Below are 20,998 nucleotides of genomic sequence, written 5' to 3' on the forward strand. Positions count from 1 at the left end.
GCAACACCACACTATGGGGATAAACTCATGAACCACAATCAAAGTTTTAATGTTTAAAGTTTCAGACACAGCAAATTAATCACTAGACATCCAGTTTACTTCACAGTGGAAATGATTAAAGGGTAAGCCTATCCCTAACCCTATTTATGGGTCTGGTACCATATATCATCCCTAACCCTATCGATGCTACACTTCAAGAAAGGGTCCTTTCATTGCTGGGAGACATCCTGTGACTTGATCACATTGGTGCGGAGCTCATCTGACCACACAGGTTTTGCTATAGAAGACAGAGGAAATAAGGACAGTACTCGTATCAATACATCAGGTTACACAGCCAGACACACACCATGTTTCTCTACACTAAATATTCTGTACAGCATCAGTGGACCATGTTTAAATCTTCAAATATCAGTTTCCTTAAGTTAAAGGCCCTCTGTATTAAGATTGCTTGATGTGCTATCAGGAGACTGGATACCTTTTCAGTCCTTTGAGATGCCATTGAAGCAGATTAGCTATAGTGTGACTGCTCAATGAAGAGCATGTCAACGTGTTACGACAGAAGAGTTATGTATTCTGTCTCTCGAAAGATTGCTCTTATTATAGGTAAATATCTCAAATATTTTTTACGTCACACTTTTCAACCAAGTGCCTCATTTAGAATAAGATTTAGCATGCTGTTCAACATAGTACCAAGGATGTTTTCGTCAAAATGTCCACTCTTCTCAGCAACATCTTAGCTTGTGTCAGATTTGATCAATCAAACGGTTTTCATAGATTAGAACTGTTTTAGAAGTGGGGTTTCCATTGGTGGCCTTTTATCAGCATTGACACAGTGTGTCGGCATTCTGCTTGGGGAAGGTGGTATAAAACAAACATCTTAGGTCAACCAAAGATGGTATATGCTGGGATGATGCACAGGCCACACTAACTAGAGTCCAGTGAGAACAAGAGCAGAGATTTCGTCCAGTGAGTCGGGCTCCTGGCTCCTGGCTGCCAGGGGTCCATGAAGAACATCTGGAGTCCCCCAGGAGGATACCTTCTCCTGAAGCCTCAGGTGAAATGGGCCATGCGGCTGCAGGTTCTGGAACAAAAGGACATTTAGTGCCAAGGATTGGTGTTATTGCACCACTAGGTTGTATACAAGAAGCACACTTAATGTACCTGAGTTACGTTCCATTACCTAAACCTAACCTCCCCTCCAGGACTCTTATTAACCACCTGTGTGGCCTTGGTTACCAACCCTAACCCTAACCTCCCCTCCAGGACAAAGGACTCATATTAACCACCTGCGTGGCCTTGGTTACCAACCCTAACCCTAACCTCCCCTCCATGACATAGGACTGATATTAACCACCTGCGTGGCCTTGGTTACCAACCCTATCCCTAACCTCCCCTCCATGACTCAGGACTGATATTAGCCACCTGCGTGGCCTTGGTTGCCAACCCTAACCCTAACCTCCCCTCCATGACTCAGGACTGATATTAGCCACCTGCGTGGCCTTGGTTGCCAACCCTAACCCTAACCTCCCCTCCATGACTCAGGACTGATATTAGCCACCTGCGTGGCCTTGGTTGCCAACCCTAACCCTAACCTCCCCTCCATGACACAGGACTGATATTAGCCACCTGCGTGGCCTTGGTTGCCAACTCTAACCCTATCCTCCCCTCCATGACTCAGGACTGATATTAACCACCTGCGTGGCCTTGGTTGCCAACCCTAACCCTAACCTCCCCTCCATGACACAGGACTCATATTTACCGCTTACGTGGCCTTGGCTACTTTTGTTCTCTTCATCCTTTTCCTCCGCATCAGGGTCACCTGAGGCCGCTTCAGTCCAGCGATCAGCAGCAGCAGGCGGGGGCGCGACTTGGTGAGCCAGCTCCTGAGAAGAGTGCCCTTAGGAAACCTGCAAGAGATGTACTATTACAGTAGACACACCTACTGCAGTACTGACACGTGCAATACAGAACTGACACGTGCAATACAGTACTTGAACATCTATTACAGTACTGACACATCTGCAGTACTGACACGTCTACATTACTGACACATCTACAGTACTGAAACATCTGCAGTACTGACACATCTACTACAGTGCTGACACATCTACTACAGTACTGACACATCTACTACAGTACTGACACATCTACTACAGTGCTGACACATCTACTACAGTACGGAAACATTTACTACAGTGCTGACACATCTACAGTACTGAAACATCTACAGTACTGACACATATACTACAGTACTGACACATCTACTACAGTACTGGAACATCTACTACAGTACTGACACATCTACAGTACTGAAACATTTACTACAGTGCTGACATATTTACTACAGGACTGACTCATCTGCTACAGGACTGACTCATCTGCTACAGTACTGAGAAAAACTCTACAGTACTAACACAAAACTTGCACGATATACAATACTACTACAGTACTAAAACATATACAGTAAAGACACAAATTCAATACAATTTCAAACCATTTTGAAGAACTTTGTGCATTTTTCTAGTATAATCTGTGTATTTTATGAAAGAAATTAGATAATAAAAGCTGCTACCAATCTTTTGGGGGGTTGAATGTCAGTTCTGCGTTTTTGCCAACTCACCTATTTAGCTATTTCTTATTACACAGAATAAAGCAGAAAGCAGCAGAAAACCCTTAAGAACTTCTTCCCACTTCCCCGATGGTAGCCTCAATGTATTAAAATAGTGGAGTGGCTCTTTAACAACAGTCATCAGATTATATCAGTCAGATTAACCACACAAGCATCATAATATGACTGTCAGATTGACCACACAGGCATTATATTATAACTGTCAGATTAACCACACAGTCATCAGAATATAACAGTCAGAATAACCACACAGGCATCACATTATGATGGTCGGATTAACACATTCATCAAATAACAAAAATCAACAGATTAACAAATCATCTGAATAAAAAGGTGATCTTGAAGATTTTTGTTTTGTTGTCTTTGGCGACACCTATGGCAATAAAATTAAATTTCTTCCTGAGATGCAAACAGTGTCGCCACCCACACCGAATCTGTGACATTCATAATACTGCATAAGTGGGCGTTAGGCTCCATCACCGTTGTGTAACCTCTGTTGGCGCTAGATCGTGACAAAAGATACCTACATTTACATATAAATCCTTGAGATCCCTCTTTAACAACACAGTGATCTGGTTAACAACTCAACCATCTAAGAAGATGTCATCAGATTAACAACACAATTATCACATTGATTATAAACAATGTCCTGTTAGACCAACATCCATTGGTCCGTGGCTACTGACTACATTTCATCTTGAGTTAATGCTATGATAGACATGGTTAACTACGAATAACGACCAGCAGTGATGAAGATCAATAATAATGATCAACTAATAAGGATTGCCATTAAAGCTGTCACTCTTTCGTTCCCTGTGAATACAGCCGGAAAATACCTGAAAATGAACCCAGTGCTCCTACACCTAACACATCTACAGTTAGAAGAACGGCCAATTGTTTGACTTTCTGCTGTTCTTGCACACCTCGACCAGCCAGAGAGAAATCTAGCAATGTTTAGATGTTGACGGGCATTGTGGGGCCGTATCCCCTCATGCTCAACGTAGCGCAGCAGCATTGTTGAGCCCTAGCCCCTTGTGCTAAATGTAGCACAGCAGCATTGATGAGCCTTAGCCCCTCATGCTACATGTAGCACAGCAACATTGTTGAGCCTTAGCCCCTCATGCTATTGAGCCTTAGCCCCTCATGCTACATGTAGCACAGCAGCATCGGTGGCTATTCCTTAGGCTCATGTCATTCTCTCTGGTGACGCACATCCCTATCCACTCAAAGACTTCTGTAATCTCTGACCCCCAACCTCACTTCCTGAAGGAACTGTCTAACCCTTTACCCTTAAAATTACCCTTAAACTCTTAAAACAAACTTATACTGTTAAACCCTTAAAAAATAAAATAACCTGTTATACCCTTATACACTCCCACATTTAAACTATTTATACAAAACACAACAACCATTCAACTCTTTACACTAAGCACTACTACCCTTAAACTCTTTTATCTTAAACACTACTACTACCTTAAACTGTTTACAGGAGACACCAGTACCATTAAACGACAAATTCTGTCTGGGTTATCAAACATCTGTTAAACATCTGTTACCAATAGAATTATTCAGAATTCTTGCCTAGTACCGATATGCTTAAGGGCATTAAGTATGCGTTCCCAAGCCTCAAATGTAAACAACGGCAAAACAACTTTTGGAATCAATTTGTGACGGTCGGTACGGAGTTAGTGGACTTAATAACAATAAATCGCCAGACAAGTACTTAACAGAATGTCTACACAGTGCTCTATTGCTATTGTTTACATCGGTGGCACGCCACTAAAGGCTCTTGCAGAATGGGTACATGGTTTTGTTAACTATATATGTAACAGATGTAGTACAATGGCTTGATCTCCCGGACTGGTATTGTAACCCTAACCCATTGTCCTTAAAACTCTTTACACTGAACACTAACCCTTAAACTCTTTACACCAAACACTAACCATTGAACTCTTTACACTTAACATTACCTTTCAACTCTTAACACCAAACACTATAACCCTTCAACTCTTTACACTTAACACTTACCCTTAAACTCTTTACCCTTAACTGTGTTGGGACTGGAAGGGAACAGTAACTTTAACAAATTCGTTTTTTGTCCCTCCTTTCAGTAAGCAATGGAAATGTCAGACAATAAACATCAAGTAAACTAATATACGTATATATAAATAGAAACCTCTTGCTGCAATACAATCAACATTAATTTACCCACAGAAACTTGCCTTAAATACATCAGGAGTCTTCACTGACGTTCTGAAATACAGTTCATATTTTACTTTCCAAAAATCTAACAATAAGTCCCAATGAAGTGGAGAAAATCCATCGCATCCCTCTACGCTTCATTCAGTCAAATCCAGCCAAGCTCTAACGCTTCTACTTCTGCACACGGAACACACAAATTACTTCTTACCAATTGACCCCACACATTTGTTAGCTTATGCCCTGCCGTGGAAGCACAGGCACATATATCAGCTGGCGAGTGTTTCCTGAGCCACCAGAAGCTTCAGTGCGGATCACATAATAGGAGGGTTGGTGACTCAGCACTTCTCACTGCAAACAAAAAACACCAGCCAATCCCGGCCTTTACCTGTTGCCACGACACTCAAAACAACTCAGTGATGACTGTGGAGCTTGACAGCATAGACCTGGCAATCAATCAATGAAAAGCTTCTTTAATAATTAATCATTAGATAACTTATTATCAAACGGACAATCATCTTCTGTCGGGAGGCCTGGGGGAAGGAGGGAATATGTGGTGACCCGAACCATGGCTAAGGTGAGTTACCTCCACCTTATAGCAGACAGATGTGGTTCTGCAGTACCAGTGTGCTCTGTAGAGGGCAATGTGGCAGCATAACTTCCTTTATGGCAGACAGATGTGGTTCTGCAGCACCAGTGTGCTCTGTAGAGACCGCTGTGGCACCAGTTTGTTCTACTAGTCTGTAGTAGCCAGGGTCCTCCTCTTTGCCGGTATGAGGAAGTAGAGAAGATGAGGAGCTAGTGAACATGATGAACTAGTGAACATGAGGAAATAGTGAACATGAGGAGCTAGTGAACATGAGGAACTAGTGAACATGAGGAACTAGTGAACATGAGGAGAGGAGTGAGCATGAGCAGCTAGTGAGGATGAGGAGCTAGTGAACATGAGGAGCTAATGAACATGAGGACATAGTGAACATGTCGAACTAGTGAAAATGAGGACCTAGTGAGGATGAGGAGCTAGTGAACATGATGAACTGGTGAACATGAGGAGCTAGTGAACATGAGGAGCTAGTGAGGATCAGAAGCTAGTGAACATGAGGAGCTAGTGAACATGAGGAGCTAGTGAGGATGAGGAGCTAGTGAACATGAGGAGCTAGTGAGGATGAGGCGCTAGTGAGGATGAGAAGCTAGTGAACATGAGGAAATAGTGAACATGAAGAGTTAGTGAGGATGAGGAGCTAGAGAGGATGAGGAGCTAGTGAACATGAGGAGCTAGTGAACATGAGGAGCTAGTGAGGATGAGGAGCTAGTGAGGATGAGGAGCTAGTGAACATGAGGAGCTAGTGAACATGAGGAGCTAGTGAGGATGAGGAGCTAGTGAGGATGAGGAGCTAGTGAACATGAGGAAATAGTGAACATGAGGAGCTAGTGAGGATCAGAAGCTAGTGAACATGAGGAGCTAGTGAACATGAAGAGTTAGTGAGGATGAGGAGCTAGAGAGGATGAGGAGCTAGTGAACATGAGGAGCTAGTGAACATGAGGAGCTAGTGAGGATGAGGAGCTAGTGAGGATGAGGAGCTAGTGAACATGAGGAGCTAGTGAACATGAGGAGCTAGTGAGGATGAGGAGCTAGTGAGGATGAGGAGCTAGTGAACACGAGGAGCTAGTGAGGATGAGGAGCTAGTGAACATGATGAGCTAGTGAACATGAGGAGCTAGAGAGGATGAAGAGCTCCACTAATTTACCCCCACAGTAGAATTTTAAGACCTTCATTCATTATTATATTTATTTACATGCATTGTGGCAATCACAGCTGTGTTCGCTGTGTTTCGAGTTGCCTAAAAGGATCCTGGGATACTACTAGCGGTTAGGACTTATAGCGACCCCCTGGGTCTGGTTCACTGCTGACATTCTGTGTGTGGTTGATGGGGGGGGGGGGGGGGGATTTTGCAGGACCGGAAACCGTCACAGAGGCAGTCATGTCCATGGGTTCATGTGTGTCTTGTTGTTCTTTGTGTGTGGTAATTAAAGGGATACTTCACCCATTTAGAACCGGCGTTCTATCATTATAAAATCGCTATTGTAATATAAATAAATATCAGTCCAAACCAGTCTCCCCTTGGCCCATTTTTTCTCATCTACTTTTCTCCCGAAATGACGTCAAATGACGCGTTTGACGTCATTTCAGGAGAAACCTCTTGTCCCGCTAGAAGGGCCGAGGACTACAACACACTTTTGGTGGCAAATTTGCCGACAATTTTTCCACCAATAAGGAATGAGAGGGGCGGGAGCTCGCGTACTGAGGGGGATTGAGGGGGACGGGAGACTGGAAACAGGTGGGCGGGGCAGCGAGCGCAATGCACTGTGGTAGTTGGAGGTTTTCTTACTTTGAGCCAGAGAGACCATGAAAACACTCTTTCTGCCTTTTTTCAGGCTAGGATGAACCGATTTAAAAAAAAAAATCACATTTATAATACATTGAATTATTTAATTCATAAAACCTTCATATTCCCACCGGTGAAGTATCTCTTTAAGGCAACCTTCGTGTCATGCGGTGTATGGGGCACAAGAGTTGTAACTAACCAATACCCTGGCCTCTCGTCTTGTCATTCCCTTGCTGCTTGCCATAATATGTTTATATATATATATATATATATATATATATATATATATATATATATATATATATATATATATGTGTGTGTGTGTATATACATATATATTATATATATATTGATGCGATCCCAGCCATGATCGCAGTGTTTGGAGGTTGCTGCGAGAGACATCTTGGGACTGTTCAGACTATCTCAACGGTTGGACTTATATCGCCCTCCTCGGTCCGTCTCATCACTGCCCTCAGACCTGGTCGGGTAGGTAACTATGGAGCCAGTTTCCTGCCATAATTCAAACCTGAAAAAAAAAGTTTCAAAGGCTTGTAAGTCTGGGTTTGAAAACTCAACACCTTGTAAAAAAGGTTTTGCAACACTGAAAAAAGAGATTATAACCTGAAAAAAATTCAAACAAAAAAACATCTGTAAACATGATTTTGTGTTCTATTTTATCTTCTTCATCATTTTCACCAACACATTTTCAAAGTATTTTTTTTTTCACAAACATGTTTTCAAAGTTAAAACAATATCGACAGCGCATTTGCAGAATTTCAAATCTGGCACTGTTCTAACAGTGTATTTCATTGTTTCCCGGTTTTGAAACCTTGTAAATGGGATTCTGCAAACAGGTGTTCATACATTGAGAAATAAGTTTTGAAAGGTTGAATATTTATTTTTAAAAACTTGTAAAGGTGTACGTTTATGCCATTGCAATGTATTTTTTCAGAACTGACTTTTCGGCACTGACTTTTCAGAGATTTGACCACACAGGCGCAAGCTTTGAGTCACGTGAATATTGGCAGTGTTCTGTCGCGCATTCGTTTTGAAACTCCTGACAGTCAAAGTCTGAAGAAAAAAAAAACGTTCCTGGGGGCGGGACCATTTAGCTCTAAACCTATTGGTTGCTCTCGGCTGACGTACTTTTGTTTGAATTTTTTCAGGTTATAATCTATTTTTTCAGTGTTGCAAAACCTTTTTTACAAGGTGTTGAGTTTTCAAACCCAGACTTATGCCGCTTTTCCACTGCATGGTACCAGCTCGACACGACTCGACTCGACTCGACTCAGCTCGCCTTTTTTGCGTTTCCACCGCGAAAACATGGTATCTGGTACCTGAAGTGGCTGCTTTTTCTAGTACCGCCTCGCTCTAGGTTCCAAGCGGCTGAGCCGATGCTAAAAGGTGACGTCGGCAGACGGCCGGCCACTGATTGGCCAGAGAGTGTGACGAAGTCACGAGAGCGACATGGCAACCATGCTGGTAACAGCCATAGCAGCGCCGCAGCCAACATATTCCACTTCTTCAACATGCCAGCTAATAATACGAACACGAATACCATCGCATCGATGTTCTCCATTGTTGTTATGTGGGTTCTGTCCATGTGTGGGTTACGTAGGTGTTGTTTGCGTCGCGTATAAAAATACGTCACGGCCCTTTCGCGCAGCCGACCCCGCCCACGTCCCGGAGGTACTATTTGCGGTGGAAAAGGACCCGCGCTGCTACCGTGTCGAGTCGTGTCGAGTCGTGTCGTGTCGAGTCGAGCTACATGTGCGGTGGAAAAGCGGCATTACAAGCCTTTGAAACTTTTTTTTTCAGGTTTGAATTATGTCAGGAAACTAGCTCCATAGGTAACACCGTCACCGAAGAAATTGTGTTGGTGGGATATTTGGTGTTGTGTTTTTGCACGTGTCTGTTGAAATAAAGGCAGCTCTTGGAGTCTTGCGGTGCATGGGGCACGTGAGTTGAGAACCGCTATTTACGCTATAACCGCTATTTCCTCTGGTCTCTGATTGGTCGTTTGGTCCGCGCCCGAGTGCTACCAGTTGAAACATATCAGGGATTGATTTAACTGAACTAGATGGTCTTTTGAAGGGGCCATCAGACCTGGTCGGGTAGGTAATATATTTTAGAAGCATTTTGGTCATCTTTATTGAGTTTCACTCTACATTCCAACAGCAAACAATTAATCAAATGCTTGAAAAAGTAAAAGAAGGATCCGTTATCTGTTGCTGTCCCTGGCCTATAAGCGTCCAATAATTGAATCGGCCGAATGAAATGATTGATTGGCCGACATGCCTACCTCCCTAATCGGCTGCATGCGCCCCCTCTGCATATGACCGGAGGCTTCTAGAAGGCTAGCAGACCTGTTGCTTTAGCTAGTGAGCTAGTAACACATGACCTGTGGCGTATTCCGATATCCATACTTCCCGTACTTACTATACTTAGTTTGAGTACGTAGGGCATTCCAATTACGATTGGGGTGAAAAGAGGGGTACTGGAAGGACCCGGATGGTGCCCTCCAAATGGTCAAAACGTTGAATGTGGAACGATGTACACTTTTCGCACTCAACGGCAACCATCCTTGCTACTGGCGGGAGAGGCGGAGCCAGGCTGAGCCAACGTCCGCGCATTTTCCACATAGCCTGCATTATTGGAGTCATTTCGTAGCTTTTATAGCTTTTTATAGCTGCTAGGCGTAAAGGAATCACCGTTCAAAGCGGGATATTTTTGGCGGGTGACGAGCCGCCGCGGCAGTCGCGATCGTAATTTCCGGTAAGTGCACCACGGAGTATTCGATTTGGAATATCACTGACATCTGAAAATCAGCACTCTTGGTGAGTGCGGATGATGTACTCTGTTTAAGTGTACTCATAGAAGTATGGATATCGGAGCACAGCACAGAGTCTTCCAGAGGCTAGGCAGACTTGTTGCTAAAGCTAGTTAGGTTTTTTTGAGTTGTGGCTTTGGAGGGAGGCAAGAAGGGAGAGGTGGGATATCTATCTTACTCTTGCTAGTTTCTCCCAAGTTGCCTACCCCAGCATTAATATAATACGCCATAATTTTTTTTAAAATAAAAACATAGTCACATTTTCCACTCTCTGTATTTCAGAGGTTAACTGAAATACTGTTAAAGTGATTTGCTGGTAAGGTTTAGGGGTTGGAGCTAATATCCAAGCCCTATAGTTAATGAGACATACACCTCATCTTTAATAACGTATTTTGTGAGATGCCAACTAATTGTTTAATGATGTAGTCTATTAGTTATAAACGACATGTTTATTGACGTAGTTCATTACATTTCCAGAAAGTTTGTCGATATCACAGCCACATGTGCTTACTTAACATCTAGTTCCTTAACCATGGGAAGTTACTGCTGCATTCACCATGGTAACCTAATGTGGTAGCACTTTAGAATAACTGCAACTTTTAAACACAGTAAAAAAGCATTTAAATCAGTAGTAAAGTGAAATTTCTCATTTATCAAGCATTGTTCATATATATTCAAGCAATGAATTCACAATTGACCAGATATTCTAATGTGTTACGCCTAATGCTAACTGTAGCCCAGTAGTAATGGCCATTGTAGCTGCCCATGGAAACTCATTTCATTAAGCCCTGACACTGTTTGTGTAAAACAACGAATGGGGTTTATCCTAGTGTGGTTGTAAATAGTCATTATTTCACAATATACATTTAACAAGAATGAAGTTTTTCTTTGCTCTTACTATAAATAATGGTTTAGAACTGCCTAAACTACCTACATGCTCATTTACATACACAATTAAATTAAATATATGACTTTAAAGGCATTGTAAAATATTCATGATTGACATTACATTCCTCCCATGAACAGCAATATTCACAGGGAGATGGTCACCAACATTGTATTATTGCCAAGATCAGATCAAAAATGTCATGCTCTTGTTGTTTCTTTGAGTTAAGTATTGCATCACATATAATCAATTCGGAAGACGCTCACCGCAGAGTAGTAACATCTCTCCTTTGGTTAAACTACCAAAGCTCTGTTTGGTATCCGCTCTCATTGTGTTAAACTACTGAACGTCAGTTTAGTAACAGCTCTCGTTGTGTTAAACTACTGAACGTCAGATTAGTAACAGCTCTCATTGTGTTAAACTACTGAACGTCAGATTAGTAACCGCTCTCATTGTGTTAAACTACTGAACGTCAGTTTAGTAACAGCTCTCCTTGTGTTAAACTAACAAAGCTCAGTTTAGTAACAGCTCTCATTGTGTTAAACGTTTCAAAGCTCAGTTTAGTAACATCTCTCCTTTTCTTAAACTACCAAAGCTCAGTTTAGTAACAGCTCTCCTTGTGTTCAACGACCAAAGCTCAGTTTAGTTACAGCTCTCATTTTGTTAAACGACTGAACATCAGTTTAGTAACAGCTCTCATTGAACTGAGCCTCAGTTTAGTAACAGTTTTCTCCTTGTTTTAAACTACTGAACCTCAGTTTAGTAACACCTCCCCTTGTGTGTTACTATCTCAGAGGCTGAACCTAAGCCTCTGAGATGTTGTTCTTTTCAGAGACAGGGGAGGGTGGGTGAGAACTTTGAGAGGAGGATCCCGAGTCGTTCCCGGATCGGAGGAGATCCAGCATCTCGGCCAGCTGGGCCTCTAGAGCGGCCATGCGAGTGTCGAGGGCTCCGATGCCCTCCCTCAGCTCCTCTTTAAACTCCAGGAACATGGCCTGCATGCCCTGTTCAGGGCCTGAACAGGAGCTCTGTTTAATGTCGGGCTTGACTGGGCTCGGTTCTTGTGGCGTTCCCGCGTCACAAACGTCGTCCAGTCGCAGGTCACTTTTAGTGATGCCACTGTCGCAGGAGTCTGTTTTCTTCAGGGACATCTCATTGTGGGATTTAGTTCTATCAGGAAGGGTATCCAAAGACTCGGCTTTAGAGACACTGCTCCAGGACTCCGCCTTCACCACCGTCTCTTTAAAACGACCCCAGCCTTTGGCTTTATGGGGCTCGGCAGATTTGCAGCCCACCAGGCTGTTCTGGTGGAGGATGGCTCTGGAGACTGTTGATGCGGAACACACAGCAGTTGGACCCGGGCTATCTGTTACCATGACGATACAAGTGGAGGCAAGGGCCTCCTGCACCCTTGGCTGCTCCATCCGGACGCTGGCCTTCTCCGGGGCCCCAAGGGCGTCCTCCCCGGGCCCCTGCCCCGCCCGCTCTGCCGCCAGTCGCTCCTCCCTCTGCTGCCGGAAGCGCTGGAAGAGCCGGCGGACGGGGTGGTCTGGAGGGAGGATGAGCGGCGCTTCGTTCTTCCTCCTTAACATCTCCTCTTCCTCGCGCTTCACATCACTGATCTTCCGGAAGATCATCTGTGAAAACAAAGTGCTCAAGATCTAGGAAATACCTCGCTGGTGGAAAGAGCTAGAAAACAACTCTCACATTTAAAGGTCTAGAAAACAACTGTCACATTGAAAGAGCTAGAAAACAACTCTTGTTATATTGTTGTTTCTCTTTCTTCTGACAAATGCACTTATAGTAAGTTGCTTTGGATAAAAGCGTCTGCTATAGGGCCTAAATGTAAATGTTAACGTTATGCATACGCTACAAAACGAAGATACAGAACCTAGCAAGATGAGAGAGAGACTAACGTCATTATGACTATCGATTCTAAAGACTGACCCTCTTCCTCAGGTTGTAGGTCAGCAGTAGGTTCCTGGAGAAGTGCCCTGAAAAGGCTGTGTAAAACTCCAGTACTTTCTGCAAGGCGTTGCGCTTGATGATGTGGAGATCACAGTAGGTTAGCGCCCGGACGTTAGCACCGGCCTGCGCTAACGTTGGCTCCTTCCAGAACACATCACCGAACACATCTCCTTTCCCTGGAGGGGGAGAGAGACACTGAAGGCCAGAGAACAAGGGGGAGATCAGACGGAAGATGTAATGACGATGTGTTGCTGAGGCAAGGAGAAGACAAGATCTTCTTCACCAATGTAAAAGATTCAAAAGCAGGAATCCATTTTCCTTGATACTTCAAAGAAATTGGGAAAACGGAAAATTGATATGGGCAGACTCAGATAATTATTATCAGACTTGGATTATGTTTATGTAATATGTATGTATATCTGTTATTTTAAATTGCATTTTATGATTATTACTTTTATTTGTTCACGTCTTCTTCCTGTGAAAACCAATAAAAACCTTCCTTAAAGGAATTGGCTGTTCGGCCAAGAACCCAGGTAAATAGTGGACATTCTCAATGTCCAGATGTGAATCATTCTGGATGTTTGTTCAACTCAACCCATCTCGCGTTGTGGACGCAGTGTAAATCGGGCCGTTGGCGATCCCGTTAAAATCCATCTTATGCATACAAGTGTTACTAGGGGTTGTAGTATTGGTGTTAGAAGGGGTCATAGTAGTAGTGGTATTGGTGTTAGTATTGGTATCAGTAGGGTTAGTATTAGGTACAGCTATGGGAGCTTCTAAACACTAGTTTTGCAAATCATGGATGTCAAAGGGTCACAATGGTGCCTTCCTTACAAAAAATCTACCAAAATTGTCCTAGTTCAGCTAGTGTGGGTTAGGAATGACATGAGTTTGTTCTGATCAAGCAGTAGAACAGCACTAGTACTACGTAGTACAAGTGCTGTACTACTAGTCTGTGCTACTAGTTAGTACTCTACAGGTTGAGGCTTACCTAAAATGGCCACCACCTCGTCGTCTTGGATGACCTCTAGTGACCCTGCCACCACGAAGCAGAGGCTGTCCACACTCTCCCCGGAGTGGACGATGAGGTCTCCCGGAGCGCTGTGCACTGTCTGGAACTCCATGGCCAGGGCTCGCAGACAGCCGTCACTCGCCAGGCGAAAGGCGGGGTGCTCTTTGAACACCTTCCTGTTGAGGTGAACACAGATATCTGCCCGCATGTCCTTAGGACAGATCTGGAGGACCTACAGAAGAGATTAAGCAGTAAAGGCTTAGGCGTTAAACAACCGAAAGGTAGATGACTCCATACTTTAACTATAACCGCTGATACTATATCATATATCCCATGTTATAACATAGTTTACCCTCTGTAACCATAACCCCTGATACCATATTATATATCCCATGTTATAACATAGTATACCCTCTGTAACCTTAACCACTGATATCTTATCATACATCCCATATAATAACATAGTATACCCTATGAAATCCAGACATTAAAGCTGAACAGTCAGTAACTCATCAGAGTGGACCAGGGATCAGTGTTGACCAGGAGTCACTATAGACCAGGCGTCAGTATGGACCAGGTGTCAGAATGGAACAGGTGACAGTGTGGACCAGGTGTCAGTGTGGACCAGGTGTCAGAGTGGAACAGGTGTCAGAATGGAACAGGTGTCAGCGTGAACCAGGTGTCAGTGTGGACCAGGTGTCAGAATGGAACAGGTGTCAGTGTGGACCAGGTGTCAGAATGGAACATGTGCAGGGTGGACCAGGTGTCAGTACCTTGTCAGTGTCGATCCCTCGGGACATGGACCAGGTGGAGACTATGTAGTCCATGACCCTCTCACTGAGTCCCTTTGGGACCTGGTAGAGTTTGAGGAAGTCTCGAACGCTATTTAGCGTCTCATGGTAGCGGTTGGTGTTCGCGTACATCTGCTGGAAGATGGTGGTCACATTACCAAAGATGGTGGCATAAAGCAGAGCTGCAAATAGAAACATAACACGTCTTTGAATTATAATATGCGATACAAACAGGTATACATACCCTTTTAAAATGATGTTTTGAAATCGTTAAGGCCCTAACTTTATGACTGTAGGTAACTTTATGACTGTAGGTCAAAAAGTTAAAAACTCAAGTGTTTTGGACAAACATGTAAATAAAAAAGTAAGGAGCACATATATATAATATTAGCCCCAGTTGGAGGTGCGAGATACAATACAGATGATGTAACACTCAGTCAGCAGCTTTCTGAGTGGGTCAGCTATTTCCACATGGCTTCCTGACTCCATACGCACTGTCATCTATTTCCAAGTAGCCTGAACATGTTGACTTGACCAAGCAGCGGTCATCAGAATGATGACACTGACATGTTCCTTTCCTGGAGGTCTTTCCTCAAGGGGAGCAACAGTGGAGCAGCACTTTATACTGCAGCATAGTATCTTCAGTACTACTGCAGTACAGTATTATACTATCCTGGTATCTACAGTAATACTGCAGTATAGAAGTAGTTACCACCATTACTAACCCTTAGTTCCCACCATTAATTACTCCTTTGTACCATCATCACTTATCGCCACTAGTTATCAGCATAACTAGTCACCAAAGCCTTATTACCACCATTACTAGTTTATAACACCTAGTGACCACAATCACAAACCAAAAGTCCCCTCAATTACTAGTCACTAAAGGCTTAGTTATGGTTCCACGTTGACGCAACGCAAGGGCCTAACGTGCGCCTCGCAAAAATTGTAACCTTGCGTTGAAGTGAGGCAGCAAGGGCTGTGATTGGTCTGCTCACTAAAAGCTGACGCAGACCAAACCAGGTTCACGACTGCATCCAAGCATCTGCGTGGACATTGCGTTGCATCGACGTGGAACCATAAATGAGCCTTTACTGCTAGATACTGTCACTCACATCCAATCATCATCATAGCTACAGCGAAGACCTTCTCCCCGTCGGTTGTTGGCGCGATGTTCCCGAAGCCGATGCTGGTGAGGCTAGTCATGGTGAAGTACAGCGAGGTGATGTAGACCGAGTCCTTGCTCGGACCCCCGTCCCAGCGGCCTGCCCCTGTCATGTTGAAACGGTAAGGCGTGCCCACCGCCTCCCCCAACTGGTACAGCCAGCTGTCCATCCTCACGCTGTTGGTCTCTTCGTCAATCACCTCGTAGTCTCCAATGCTGAACCAGATGCACGCCAGCCAGTGGGCCGCCAGACCGAACACGCACACCAGCAGCAGGAGCACCGCTGCTCCGTACTCGATGTAATGGTCCAGTTTCCTCGCCACCCGGCCCAGTCGCAGCAAACGCACAACTTTCAAAGAGCTAAAGAGACTGCTGATCCCCTGCAGAACAAGCCACAGGTTAGTCACCAAACCCCGGCAAAACATCGAACCTCTAATCATCTGTCCCCTAACCATTAAACATTTAATAATATGTCCCCCAACCTTTTAATCCCTAACCATCTAACCACACCCAAACCCTAACCATTTAACTCCTTACTATTCAACCGCAAACCAGTATAGGTGATATATGTGAGATACTGTGAGGTTTAGTTCGAGGTGGTCTTAGATGGGTATAGCTGTATCCTAAGGGCTCCAGGGAGAAGGTTAGAGTTTAGATCTGTGTGGTCTGAGATGGGTATAGCTGTCTCCTAAGGAATTCAGAGACGAGGTTCGTGTTAGGGTTTATATTCCTATTGTTGGGCTGTCACAGAGCCCCTCAAGTCTCCCTAGGAAAAATCCAAAGAAATCCAGGTCATTTTAATTTAATTGAGGCTTATGCCTTTGTGTCTTAAATAGCCCAGGAATGGGCAGTGATTTTTCTGCACTAGAAGTTGCCTTATATTTGAGACTGATGCTTGAACCTCATCCAACTGCTGTTTCATGCATTTTTCTTCGATAAATATTTTAGGACTTTTATTACCAACCTCATCAACATTTTCAAAGGCATTGATGACATCATAAGGAAGACAGGAGAGCAGGTCAATAACGAACCATGTCTTCACATAGTTCATTCGGATGAGCTTCGGATCGGAGATCACCTCCCCTGCCGGACCTACGAATGTGGTGTGGAAGTTGAGAACAATGTCCACCAGGAAGATGACGTCCACAATGCTGTCCACCACCAGCCACGTGACGTTGTTCTGTTTGGTCTTGAAGGACACGTTGTAGGGCACCATGATGGCGGTGTAGAAGGTGAGAATGAGGATCACCCAGTCCCAGGTGGTCTTAAAGAGACAGTAGTGCAGGATGATGTGGGGAGGGGTCTTAGGGGTCTCCTGCTTGTACTGAGGCAGGATGTCGGACCCCAGCTGAAGAACCTGTGCCAGAAAACACTGTTAGAGAACCAAGAGAACCTCACACACCACTTAGTTACCAAGACAACCCGGAGAGAACCTAAACCACAACTCACTTACCAAGACAACTCTGAGAGAACCTAAACAACCACTCAGTTACCAAGATAACCCGGAGAGAACCTAAACCACAACTCAGTTACCAAGACAACCTGGAGGTAACCTAAACAACCACACAGTTACCAAGACAACCCAGAGAGAACCTAAACCACAACTCAGTTACCAAGACAACTCCGAGAGAACCTAAACAACCACTCTATTACCAAGACAACATGGAGAAAACCGTAAACCACATCTCAGTTGTAAAGACAACCCGGAGAGAACCTGAACCACAACTTAGTTACCAAGATAACCTGGAGAGAACCTAAACCACAACTCAGTTACCAAGGCAACCTGGAGAGAACCTAACCAACCACTCAGTTACCAAGACAACCTGTAGAGAACCTAACCCGCCACTCAGTTACCAAGACAACCTGGAGAGAACCTAACCCGCCACTCAGTTACCAAGACAACCTGGAGAGAACCTATACCACAACTCAGTTACCAAGACAACCTGGAGAGAACCTATACCACAACTCAGTTACCATGAAGACCTGGAGAGAACCCAAAGGACCACTTTACCTCAGCCAGGCGGGAGTGTTTGTGGACATTCTCTCCTTTCTGGACGGCCGGGGCGAGCTGCTGCAACACCCCTCTGCTGCTCGTCAACGCTCGCGTCAGACGTGCAAATTTACCCCAGCCTGAAAACCAAGCATATCAAACCACAAACCTGGAAACCAAGCAGATCAAACAACAAACCTGGAAACTAAGCAGATCAAACAACAAACCTGGAAACCAAGCAGATCAAACAACAAACCTGGAAACCAGGCAGATCAAACAACAAACCTGGAAACCAAGCAGATCAAACAACAAACCTGGCAACCAAGCAGATCACACAACAGACGTTTTAGACGCTATGGAACAATTTAAGAAAGATTTATAGTATTTATATTTGAACATCCTATATGCGTCTGAGTCTTAAATATTAGAAATTGCTCTAGAAACCGTATGTCTACCTTTTGATGTGTCATCATCGATGGGCTGCTTGAAGGCGGTGATGTCACTGAAGGTGCACAGAAACAAGACCACCTTGTCCTGTTCGTTCCTGATGGGAGCAATCTTTACATAAAACCAAACAGGCATCCCTGCAGAGAGTCAGGAACTTGATTAGTTGTGTAGCAGTATATATATATTATCGTTAAAAAAGAAAATGGAATATTTGAAATATTTAATGATGATGTCATGATACTGTAATGACAAAAAAGATCATGATGTGTAATATTTCATGATAATGTCCCAATAATGTGAAACATGTCATGAAATTGTGACATATGTCATGAAAATGCATGATAATGTGAACTATTTCTTGATACCTCATGATAATGTGTAATACATCATTATGTCATGATAAGGTGAGTTATGCCATAATATGTCATATATCATATATCATGATAATAATGTGAAATATGACCTGATGATGTGAAATATGTCATGATCATTTGAACTGTTTCATGAGATGTCATGATCATGTCAGATAATGCCAAACATGTCATGATAATGTGTAATATGTTTTGATAAATGAAAAGCAAGATACTCACGATTCTTTTTGTACATCAGAATCTCAAACGAATTAATCTCATAATTTTCAAACGTCTGCCGAACCTTCTCAGTGGTGACCTGGTCAGTCAGCTCCCCGTACATGAAACTGAACACACGCACAAACACACACACACACACACACACACACACACACACACACACACACACACACACACACACACACACACACACACACACACACACACAAACACACACACACACAGAAACATATATAGTGAAAGAGTACTTATAAACAACCACATTCTCTTTTCTTCGTGTGTGTGTGTGTGTGTGTGTGTGTGTGTGTGTGTGTGTGTGTGTGTGTGTGTGTGTGTGTGTGTGTGTGTGTGTGTGTGTGTGTGTGTGTGTGTGTGTGTGTGCTTGTGTGTGTGCAGCCTGATAGAGTGATAGATCGGGTTATATGGAATTATAAAGTGATAGATAAAGTGATACTTAGATAGCCTGATAGAGTGTGCGGGTTGGAATAAAAAAGTGCTAGATAGTGTGATAGATGGATATAGTTTTATTTTGATAAATAGCCTGATAGGGTGCTACATTTATATATTGATTGATAGATTGATAGATAATGATACAGTGATAGACTGACACTAAGGTAGCCTGACAGAGGCTACCTTATAAAAGTGATACCTGCAGGTGCTGCTCTTCTGCATCACCTCCGCTCTGTGGAAGCCGGAGATGTGGCAGAAGCCATCGTTGCTGTAAACGATTGGCCAGTCCACGATCTGAGCGTTCCCCAGCACAAAGTTACTGTCTGTGGGGACACATGGGTTAGATGGTCAGTCTGTTTGTCTGACTGATAGGACACATGGTTAGAACTTAGAAGGCCTGTCCGTCTGTCTGAAAGGACACATGTGTCCGATGGTCTGTCTGTCTGTCTGATAGGAAACATGGTTAAATGGTCTGTCTGTCTGTCTGTCTGATAGGACACATGTGTCCGATGGTCTGTCCATCTGTCTGAATGGACACATTGGTTAGATGGTCTGTTTGTCTGGAAAGACACACTGGTTAGATGATCTGTCTGTCTTTCTGAAAAGACACATTTTTAAGGTGATCGGCCTGTCTATCTGAAAAGACACATTGGTTCGATGGTTATATACGGTATATATATGATGCATAATTTATCTATGATATATTATACATATGAACTCTGTCTATGAGTTAATGTATAAGAAATATATGTTAGTTAAATTTAATATTTCATATATTATATATTATACATTAGAACTTTGTCTATGTTCTGAAGTATGGAATAATGCTTGAATATAGGACATATTATACATTTTCTATGTAAAATATAAGGTTCTGTATGCGTTTAAGTTTATCAGTTAGACCGTATATCATATATGTTTATTATATACAAAAGGTCTGGCTGTGATTTAAAGTAGGCCTATATTAAACTGTATAGTGTATAATATATATATTTATTTATTTTATACAATGGGTCTGTTTGTGTCAAAGTCCAAACTGAAAGTCAAACAGAAAGGTGGCTAATGGAGTGAGGCACGACAAGCTCATTCGCTTGAACACCTCTCCTCTGCGGATCAGTCCCGCTGTGAACCGTATTGTGACCGGTTGCAGTCTAATTAACCGCAGTGTCTGTGATGATCTTTCAAAACACACACCGGCACTTGGCAAGCTTGAACGTGCCTGTAAGCGTCATTGTAGTCTATGTGACCATATATATGACAGTATATATAACAGTACGTCATCTACTCTATAATAGCAGCACAATCGTATATTTCTGCCGTCTCACCGTTAGATCGCCGGACGATGTTCTCCAGGAATGTATTCTGCGGGGCGACCAGACCCCTCCGCCCGCCCGCCATCACGGAGCAGAGCCGGGACACTAGGCTCTCTCTCTCTACCAGTATTTCTACCCCTCTCCCTCTACCTCGCTACCCCCCTCTCTCTCTCTCTCTCTCTCTCTCTCTCTCTCTCTCTCTCTCTCTCTCTCTCTCTCTCTCTCTCTCTCTCTCTCTCTCTCTCTCTCTCTCTCTCTCTCTCTCTCTCTCTCTCTCTCTCTCTCTCTCTCTCTCTCTCTCTCTCTCCGCTCTTTCGCTCTCTCTATCTCTCTCTCTCTCT

The 20,998-nt window shown here is 43.6% G+C and overlaps 1 protein-coding gene and 1 long non-coding RNA gene across 2 annotated transcripts; both read right to left on the reverse strand.

Annotated features, from left to right (window-relative positions):
* Nucleotides 1-33: 33 nt before the first annotated feature.
* LOC115539950 (uncharacterized) lies at nt 34-5,150 on the reverse strand. Its single transcript, XR_003976056.1, has 3 exons — nt 5,040-5,150; nt 1,760-1,907; nt 34-1,081 (listed from the first exon to the last, which is right to left on the reverse strand). It is a non-coding gene; the product is annotated as an uncharacterized LOC115539950 (long non-coding RNA).
* Nucleotides 5,151-9,116: 3,966 nt separating this feature from the next.
* Nucleotides 9,117-20,784, reverse strand: LOC115539929 (potassium voltage-gated channel subfamily H member 1). Its single transcript, XM_030350822.1, has 11 exons — nt 20,670-20,784; nt 19,544-19,667; nt 18,895-19,001; nt 18,313-18,441; nt 17,879-17,997; nt 16,832-17,224; nt 15,818-16,247; nt 14,685-14,884; nt 13,891-14,143; nt 12,879-13,075; nt 9,117-12,568 (listed from the first exon to the last, which is right to left on the reverse strand). Exons 1-11 carry the CDS (start codon nt 20,740-20,742, stop codon nt 11,735-11,737), a joined length of 2,859 nt encoding a protein of 952 aa, XP_030206682.1. The 5' UTR covers nt 20,743-20,784; the 3' UTR covers nt 9,117-11,734.
* Between the last annotated feature and the right edge of the window lie 214 nt (nt 20,785-20,998).

Source organism: Gadus morhua, chromosome 3, assembly GCF_902167405.1.
Source record: "Gadus morhua chromosome 3, gadMor3.0, whole genome shotgun sequence".
NCBI classification, from domain to species: Eukaryota; Metazoa; Chordata; class Actinopteri; order Gadiformes; family Gadidae; genus Gadus; species Gadus morhua.

Excerpts from the sequence above, each read along its gene's own strand:
- LOC115539929 (XM_030350822.1), bottom strand. The coding sequence starts at position 20,742 with ATGGCGGGCGGGCGGAGGGGTCTGGTCGCCCCGCAGAATACATTCCTG. Across the intron at positions 19,002-19,543 it reads CAGAAGAGCAGCACCTGCAG|TTTCATGTACGGGGAGCTGA; the intron begins GTATCACTTTTA and ends GCGTGTGTTCAG. Across the intron at positions 14,885-15,817 it reads AGCTATGATGATGATTGGAT|CTCTGCTTTATGCCACCATC; the intron begins GTGAGTGACAGT and ends TTCTATTTGCAG.